A 9,734-nucleotide genomic window follows, 5' to 3' on the forward strand; every position below is an offset into this window, starting at 1 on the left:
AAACTTCAAAGAGGACTAAATCTTTCAAATAAACACGTTTTTAAAAGTATGATATTCTTTCTTTCGGGACTAATTATGTCATTCGAAAATTAGCAAAACAAAGTTTTGTCTCGATTAAGCAGAAACAGTTTGAGAAACACTATGAGATATTGCAATGGATAGACTGATTTCATGAGAGATATCCATGTACAAGTGTGTAGCCTCATTAATTGATGATGTTTGATTTGTTTGTGCCTTTTCACAGCTTTGCTCATTATATTTGAAGTGTGTGTCTGTATTCATTGTGTTTAAGAACAATCATTTGTAATAGTAGTATACATACATTAGGATTGAATCTGTATTAAAATATCCCTGAACACACAGGCACAGGTACACGTGCAAACAAACACTCACACGCGCACACACCCACACACCCACGTGCAGAAGAGCATAGGGGTGTGCACTACGTGTGTGTGTGAATGTATTTGTGTGTGTACAGGCAGGACCAGGTCTGTCTTTGTGTACTAAGCCCCAGGCTAGCGTTGGGCAGTTGGTTCTGTCAGCTCTGGTTTCATCAAACAGCTGGTGGGCTGAGCTGCTGTGAGGCTGCAGGGCCTGGTGGAGAGGCTCCAGTGTGGGAGAGGAGGGTCCTGTGTGGGGCCTGCCTCTCCACAGCTTTCCCACACTCTTGCTCCATTCTCCTCTTTCATCCCACAGACAAAGGAAGTGTGCCGCACTAAATTATCCTCGAGGCATGATGGTGAGAAAGCCCTGACCAACTGCCCCTCTCTCCCTCCCTCCTCTACAAATCTATCCCTGGGGGGACAATCAGCTTAGTCATTTCATAAACCTGCATTATTCATGACCAAATACAAATAACGTTCTCAAATAATTATTCTTACGTAATATTGTACAAATGTAACTGAGTACATGAATTAATACTAAACACGGAAAAAAAGAAATTGTCTCAGAGCCTTTGCTAATTACCTGACTAGAATTCCTGTTACATTATAATTGAACTGAATTTGTATTGCTCCATACCAGAGAAGAGTTTGTTACTAACTTAATTGCAGTACAGTTGGAATCCTGTCACAATTATCTGCCAGAATTATCTGCCTTTGCGACAACACGAGGGGTACAACACAACAATCATGAGGGGTGAGCCTTGCTTTCAGTCAATGTTGTCGTAATGTATACATGCCAGGATGAGCCTAGGCCTGTTCCTAGGCCTGTTCCTGGGCCTGTTCCTGGGACTGTGGACCACCGTGGGAAACCTCTGCTGTTTACCTCAGCAAACAGGTGTCAGTGTGGAGGCTAGTCTGCTCCACCTGGTGATAAGACACTTTGAGCAAGCACACAAAAACAAACAAACACACACACACACACACACACTCCTTAGTCAGACATGCTCCCACAACACCCTCCCAGGCACACTCCCAATGGCCTCCCAAGGTGCGGGTACACCCAAGCACACACGCACAGACACACGCACACACTTTTGTATACGTGTGTATTGGTGCAGGAGTGTGGGAAAGCAGTCTGGACTCCAGATCCATGAGGGCAGTAGGACCTGTAGTAAACAGTCAGGACTCAGACACATGTAGGCCCTGTAGTAAACAGACAGCCACTTCCTGATCAGTGATTATTGATTACCGAACCTTACAACTTGTCAATAACCCCTCAATAAGACAAGCAGTGATACACCAATCAGCTAAATAACTAACTGATTTGAATAGATTTATTAAAGATTAATGCTCTGTAAATAAGTATTTCCTGCTGCAGTACAATGTCTAGATTATTGTTATGATTCATTGATAGCAAAGGCATTGTTTCAGTCTTAACCACAGCATACCTTGGCTAATAGAACTCTTATTTCCCATTGTTCAAATTGGATGCTCTTCATATCTATCTGTCTCATCTCTTAACTCAAGTGTGTATAATATTGTTGAAGGACCCCTTTCTAAAATCTTTACAATTAATTTAATTGAAATAAAATAAAATGTGGCTAAGTTAATATTTCCCTTTTTGGGCCATGTCAAACACAGAGAAAGATAATTGTGAATTTTCATTGATTTATTTATACAAGAAATGAAGCAGTCCTCTTTGAAGCTGCTGTCACTCATGTCAAAGTTATCATTTTCAACAAGAAATACAGAAGACACACAGTGTCAACAGTGAATTGTAAGAGAAAAATGAGACAGGTTGGGACATATTGTTCCGTGTAGACTTTCTAAAAGGCATATTCACTTATCAAAACAATATCCTAAAACAAAGTATATAGTCTTCACAAAAGAAGACTATTGTTCCATCTAGACTTTATGAAAGGCATATTCACTTCTCAAAAACAACATCCTTAAACAAAGTATATAGTCTTCACAAAAGACTGGTATTCACAAAACCTTTACAAAACTATCCAAAAAGCCTTTACAAAAGGCATATACAAAATCTTGGACTCAATATCCTTCAATAGGAAGGTTTTCAGGTTTCAGTTGGCCAAGCAACCATCAGATTGGATAACATCTTTCAAGTAATTATATCAATATCCTTTACGGATTCACAAAACCTTTACAAAAAGGACATTCATATCTATGAATCAATATCCCTCAAAAGGAACATGAAAAACGGAAGTTAAAGAAAAGTTACAGTTGGCAAAGCAACCATCAGTAAACAAAGACAACATCTTTACACAACATTTTCTCAGAAAATGAAAGGGTAAAACAACACAATAGTGCTTCATAAAAGCACACACTGCATTTATCACTCATCAAAGTATATAGAAAACATCTACTTCATAACAAAGTACTGTAAAACTGTTTTCAGCTTTTTCTCTGAGAGAGTACCATCAGTGGAGTTCATTTCTATCAAGAAACGTAGAACATCCAGTAAAACATTTGGAAACATGTTTCCTACTCAGGATGGTGGACGGTCCTCCAGGTACAGAGTCTGTACAGGGGCTCTACCAGGGCCTCCACACTGGTTTGTGAGTGCTGGTGGCCTGCTTGACTGGGCCCTGGCTGTGGAGCTGGGAGGAGAGGGGAGAGGCGGGACAGACGTCCAGGGAAACTCTCTGGGCACCATGGAGGCGCTGGAGGTGCTGGAGGTGTTGGAGGGTGGCATCCTTGGTGGAGCTGGTAGACAGGAAGTGCAGCGCCTCCCTCCAGCACTGGGAGTAGCCCTGACCATGGGCCCTCAGAGGGGCCATGCTCCTGGACTGCAGCTGCTGCTTCAGGAACACCACCGTCATCTCCAGGATGTCAGCCTTCTCCAGCTTGGCGTTGGGGTCATGCTTGTGGAACTCCTTCTCCAGCAGAGCCTTGAGCTGCTCTATGCAGATATTGATGCGATCTCTGCGCATTTTCTCCACAGCTGGTTTCCTTAACTGGAGCAGAAAAGGGGACAGTCTGTTAGTCAATGCTCTCTCTCAAACAAGGATGCAGCAAAGGTAAAACAAGCAATGATAAAAGGACAGATGTGTAGCAACACTTACTTTATGTTTGTCTTTGGTGGAGAGCATGGAGGTGTCAGAGTCTCTGGTGCAGGTAGGAGCCATTCTGGAGCAATTGGGAGAGAGTGTGCTTCTCTGAGGAAGGACAGTGAGTTGTGAGCTGAGAGAGGATCCCTCTCCCCTATTTATAGCGGGGCATTAGCATTACAAAGCCATGAGTCCCAGGAAGGCTTAGCTTTCCCACACTCTGAGGCCAGTGGGCGAGGCGGACACAACAATGGGAGAGGCATCAATTATCTCATGGTTTCAACCAGCCTCATGGCCTCAACAGAGGGGATGGGGTTGAGGTTCTCTGAGCCACAGGCTGGACACAAGCAGGTTGTTACACTTTTATTACCTGGGAACAGTCCCTGTGTCTGATCAGGCCTCTGCAGATGGAGAGCTGGCAGCCTCTGCACACCTGATAAGGGCCACTATAGATTAAAGATTAAACATGGGACAAAGAGGAGAATACAGCAAGACCGCTGCACATGGTCAAGAAAACACAATCTGGGAGTAATCAGTAATCTTTATTACATTTGAAAAAGGTGACAAAACCCATCAATATTAGAACTGAGGAACGGGTTTATTAGAACTGATTATAAACTTAATCACATAAGTTGATACCTTGCATCAACTTTTATATTAGTATTTTATTTACAGTTTGATACAGGCAGAGTGTGTGATAATGTGAAATTACATGATGTCACTTCCATTACACACCTTCCAAACTGCGTAAATGTTTCATGAGAAAGAATGAGGGAAAGTAAAGACAAGAGTTAGGTAGAGAGAGTGAGGGATAAAGATTCCTGTTGCTATTGTAAATGTCAATTAAACACAATTATCCTATGCCCTCTGGGAAGGCACACTTCCATTGTTCGACACCCCCCCCCCCCTTCAACCCCCTGTCTCTCATCCCCCTTGGGTGTATGTGTAGTAAATGGGGAAGAGAGTGTGGGAAAGCAGGATGGTCTCTTACTCACACATCCTCCAGTCAATAGAGCACACCCCAGCACCCCTTCATCCACCCACCCCCCAGCCCCTACCTCCCTCCCTCCCTCCTCCTCTCCCTCCATCCTCCTCTCCCTCCCTCCCAGCCGAGACACACCCTTTCAGCCTGCCGCCCTAATCACAGCCTCTGTGGAGCATGAGGGCGCGTGCCCCCCCCAAACCCCCCCGCAACCTGAACTTACACCACTCAGCCCGGATATGAGCGTTTGTGTGTGTGTGTTTGTGTGTATGTGTGTACTTACCTACCCCTGATAATTTACCTCTTCCAGCTCCCATGTTTAAGTTCTACACTTGATCCTGCATCGCCAGGCAGGGCGCTGTTTTTATTTCTCAAGCTTACATGACTATAATGTGTTTATTGTTTTCTAATGACATGCTAATTTCTTGTATAACACTTTTGTCTGCTCCCAAATAAATGTAGAAATGTAGTTAAATGGAACTCTGGAAGCATTAGAATCAAGCTTTATTAATTTGAACTGTTGCATGCACATTGGTTGAAGGTTGGTCGAGCTAACCCTAACCCTCGTTGCATCTCACTAAGTACACATACTATGGAACTGTTGATTATACTGCTCTTTGCTGTCACGTAGATGTGTAACTACATTCCTGATTTGTCTGGTTCAAAATCTCAATTTCCAAATCAACAGATCCAAATCCTGTGTGAGCATTTTTTCTTTTGGACAACATGTAAATGTGCTGTCCATGTATAATTGTAAATATACAAATAAATATAAAAATACAAAACGTCAATATCTGGGAGTTAAGAAGCAGATGGTCAGGGCCTTTTTTTGGAGGGAAACGTTTCCTCTTTCTTTTCAAGTCCTCAAGACGCATTTCTTCAATCGAGTATGCAGATGCTACCACATCATTTGAGTATGAACGCATTCCAATGTGGACATTCCTTCGTCCTCTATTGAGCAACAATAGAGATGGCCTCATTATGGAGACCTCTTCATACACACACACACTCCTCCCACGCACACACACGCCAAACCGTCTCCATGGCTTTAAGCCCAGATGTCCCACAGTGTGTGTGGGTAAGTGTGTGCGTGTAGCCAAAGGCCCTCTCCCTGCTCTGAGGAATGTGTGAGAGCCGCGACCTGCTCCTCTTTCCCACAAGTAAGCCCCCATTCAGGCCAGCGGCCCACCCTGCCTCCCCAGCCTCTGATCCGTCAGTCCTTATTATGCCTGAGCTTCAATAGGCCATCTGGACCTCGACTGGGACAGCCAGGGCCTCCTACTTACCCCACACTCACCTAGAGTACACGCTTCAGGTGGCCGGTGGAATAAACATGCACACAATGTGTATATTGACATATTATTCCTGTGTACTGTATAAACATCAAGCATGTAGCCTAAATATTCCCTCGGAAATAACTAAATGAAGGGAGATGCAGTGAACTGTAAAGGTAAAAATGAATCAATAATAGTGACACATGAAGTATTTTCAGATTGAAAGGAAGATAGTTATTGATCTCTGAATTGTGTTTCAATTTGAACCGGAAAACGCTATCCAACACTGGTTGCCACCAACCAAGGCATTGAGCAAACGACACCAGTGAAAGAGGTCTAAAATCTAACAGAAGGTGTTCGACAACGCAAGAAGTTTCCCGCCTCAAGTCGTTTTTTTTCTCCTTCTTTGCTGCACGTCTTCATTGTGAATGTCAGGTCACATGCCCCTGGAGTGCCATAGACCCACACAACACATCAGAATCTGCCTCCTCCAGGAAGGGGTCAGGCGTTTCCCAGGTTCTTTCTCTATGTGTGTGTGTGCGTGTGTGTGTGGCTGCAGTCACAAGGATACTTCACAGGACCCATGTGTGACACCAGGCACCTGCCCCTCTCTTTGTGGGAGAGCCATGCCCTGGCTCCAGCTCTGAAAGCAGGGCACACAGAGTCAGGGGCTGGGGTTGGTACAATACACCAGCTCAGAATGCATTGTGGTGCTCTTTACAAGATCCAATTTGGCGGGAGAAGAAAATGTGTGATGGATGAGAAGGGTTTGAAAAAGACAAAACAAAAAACATTCTTTAATTGAACCTGAAACAAAATGAAGAAAAGTGCACTGGCACAACAACTTGAAACTTAAACGCTTAAAAGGTAGAATGGTAACAAAAGAATGATAATGAAAGTTTGATCTGGCCGATTACTCTTAATATAAAAAAAGAAATTCCCAACACAGACAAGAAACAGGAAAAAAACATTCTACTTTCAAGGGGTTAACAACCTATGCCCGTCTACAAGTTTCGTGAGCTGACAGTGGTTTCCCGCGCAGTGAGGCCAGCAGCTGCCCTGCCTTCAAAGCCTAATCCTGGAGGCAGTGTTGTCCCAACTTTCCCACAGCACACTTTCAACAGCGCAACAAAAGAAGTGTGCCGTGCTCAATACCGCATTAGTCCCGGTCCTCAATGGGGCATATAATTCCCGAGAGGCCATACGGAAAAACATCACTTTGATACAACCCTTGAAACGGGGACACCAACCAAAATGGACCCATGTCATGGAGATATAGCTACGAATTAACATTGCCTATTATTCCTCAAAACCCATTAGCCTATATTAATAACTAACCAATAGCCCTAGTATAGGCAAGCACCAAATTATAGGCTAGTTTAAGAAATAGCCAGCAATAGCAGTCATTTTATGAATTTATGTTTATATTCAAAAGCAGTTATTGTATTTAAGCCTGTAGCCTACCTAAATGTTGAATGGAATCCTCAAAAGGCTGCCATTATTCGAAATATTAGCGGGAAAACGCACAACCAGAACGCTTATAGCTAATCTCTTGATCCAGACTAATCTGTTCGGATGCCCATTCATGAATTGTGGACAACTTCTCCCGCCTTTTGGTCTGCCTGCCTTTCATGTGAATGGGTGTAACACCTTGGAATGCGGGCGCAAGGAATAGAGTCAACTTTTCATGGCACCCTTTAATTGCACGCTCCACCTGTTCCCATGGGACAAGCTAACTGTCCCCCGGCGACAGACAGTCAATTTAGCATGAAGCAATTGAAGCCTTTGTCATTGGGCTGCGTTCCGGATTGGCTCGCTAGTGTGGGAACACCCTGTCAAACACTAACTCACGCGGGTTTACAGTGCAAGGGCTGGAGCTATAAATTGAGGAGCCCCGGAGAGCTGGGACAACCAACTTCCAAGATCAAGTTTAGCCTACAAAACATAAACGCAGGGCAATGCCACCTGTCAATACTTGCAACTTAGTTCTTAGCACCAAAGATAAAATCAAAGTGAGTATACAAACAACTGCCTAAATAATCTCTGTGTATGTGTGATCTTTAAAAAAAAGGTCAATATTTCTAAAAATGTCGCCTATCTAAAATTGTTTTTTGTTTGCTCTCTAGCTAAGAAAACCAGCTGTGGAGAAGATGCGCAGAGATCGCATAAACAACAGCATAGAGCAACTCAAAACCCTACTCCACGCCGAGCTCCAAGCACACCAGCCAAACTCGAAGCTCGAGAAAGCTGACATCCTCGAGACAGCCGTGTTCTACCTGAAAGACAACCTGCACTCGGCAGCTGTCTCGGTCCACGCAGGCTCAGTTGGACAGGGCTATTCTGAGGGATTCTCCCGTTGTCTAGAAGAAACGCTTCGTTTCCTCTCTGCTCACAACAAGCCTTCAGAATCTAAGAAACTTGTCAGTCACTTCCATCGGTCTCAACAGACGCCAGGAGCGGAATCCGGGCTGCGTAACCGCCCGGTGGTCCCCCGCAGGAACCTGAGTGTTCCTAAAAGCGTCACCTCAGCAGGTGCAAGAACATCGGTGTGGAGACCATGGTGATGCACGTGTATGGAAAATGAGACTGCGCAAAATCATAATTAAGACTGTCAATGTTAAAATAATGAGATACCTTCCTGGCTTGTTTTAGGAGCTATCGTAGGATTACTTTCTTCATTAATACTTTTTCATGTAATTTAACGGTGAAATAGTGACATGTTCAGCGAATGAGTTACAGTGTTTACGCAAAAGCGTACAACTATTCTATCTTCACCATGTGAAGGCAAATGTTTACATATTGTAAAAGCGTGTTTATTGATTCTTGATTCAGTGTATGGCACTTGTTGCTGAGAATGTGTCCTATCTCGGCTTTGATCTAGGCTAATGTATCACATTGATATGCCCATTTTTCATTGTAATAAAATCAATAAAATCAATTTAGAAAGAATGGATAAAGAAACTGTCCTCATGTGGATCTTAACCTAAACGAGTGAAACAGCTATAGTCAATTCCTGGGCTAGACTACGAATATGCTAAACCTTAACGTGCATGAAAATAAGAAACTAATGAAATCGTGGGTATGCAGCTTGTCTTCTCCCAATTCATGAACTAAAACTTTAGGTATATCAAATTGCCTACTTGGTAAACCACATAATCATCTACCTCCCCCGATCAACAAGCACACACGCGCTCACACACACATGCACACACATGCCGACAGAGAAAAGCTGCATTCAAGATCCCAAGTTTTCAAATTGGATTTCTGAAGGAAGCCTCGCTCCTTAAGTTCTCCCATTAATCTTTTTTACTTCAAGAAAGCCTGGAGCCAGACAGTTCTGGCGGGAGGCTTGTGACATGAGACCCATGCACATTCTATTGAGTAAACATTTTCAAGCTCAATAGTCCAGCTGCTGTTTAGAACACAAAGGCAGACCCGCCGTACCCGGAAACCCCCGGGTAACCTGAGCTTTCCCACACTCACACTATTCAAAGATGTCAATTAGAGTGTGGTGTTTTTCGCGCCAACGTTCTTAACCCCACGTTTGTCTGTGTAGCTACCACGTGTTGACATTATGGTCAGGATGTAAAATAGCAAATACTGTAAGTTTATACTCCTTATTTAAGTATTTTCTGTTTTGAGTGGGAAGGAGTATGTCTAATGATAGAAACAATACAATTTGGTTTGAGATATTTGAAGAATGCCACATAGAGATGTCCCAATTATTCTTTACTTAATTATACTGAATTACTCTACATAACAAAGCATACTGCAGCAGCATGGATGAGAAATGCACTTAGCCCTGGCATTCTTGACATAACTTCACGAAAGACCATGAAAGACCAGAATAGCTTTGACATGAACAAAAGAAAATGTATGCTAAAAAGCACTCTCCCACAGTGATGTCATTATATCTTGGTGCATTGTGCAAATATGTGTTCTGCATATTCATATATTCACATTCCTTTTTATTGAATATGCCATTCAACCATTTCAGATTAATCTGAAACGCATGGGATTCATGACA

At 43.2% G+C, this 9,734-nt stretch overlaps 2 protein-coding genes across 2 annotated transcripts; one reads left to right on the forward strand and one right to left on the reverse strand.

The window, feature by feature from the left end:
• Positions 1-2,935: 2,935 nt before the first annotated feature.
• Positions 2,936-3,529, reverse strand: LOC146273098 (transcription factor HES-5-like). Its single transcript, XM_084706009.1, has 2 exons — positions 3,467-3,529; positions 2,936-3,358 (listed from the first exon to the last, which is right to left on the reverse strand). Exons 1-2 carry the CDS (start codon positions 3,527-3,529, stop codon positions 2,936-2,938), a joined length of 486 nt encoding a protein of 161 aa, XP_084562135.1.
• Positions 3,530-7,242: 3,713 nt separating this feature from the next.
• Positions 7,243-8,549, forward strand: her2 (hairy-related 2). Its single transcript, XM_084705707.1, has 2 exons — positions 7,243-7,719; positions 7,834-8,549. Exons 1-2 carry the CDS (start codon positions 7,666-7,668, stop codon positions 8,269-8,271), a joined length of 492 nt encoding a protein of 163 aa, XP_084561833.1. The 5' UTR covers positions 7,243-7,665; the 3' UTR covers positions 8,272-8,549.
• Positions 8,550-9,734: the final 1,185 nt, after the last annotated feature.

This window comes from Hypomesus nipponensis, chromosome 9, assembly GCF_054491055.1.
Source record: "Hypomesus nipponensis isolate SF chromosome 9, ASM5449105v1, whole genome shotgun sequence".
In the NCBI taxonomy this organism is placed as follows: Eukaryota; Metazoa; Chordata; class Actinopteri; order Osmeriformes; family Osmeridae; genus Hypomesus; species Hypomesus nipponensis.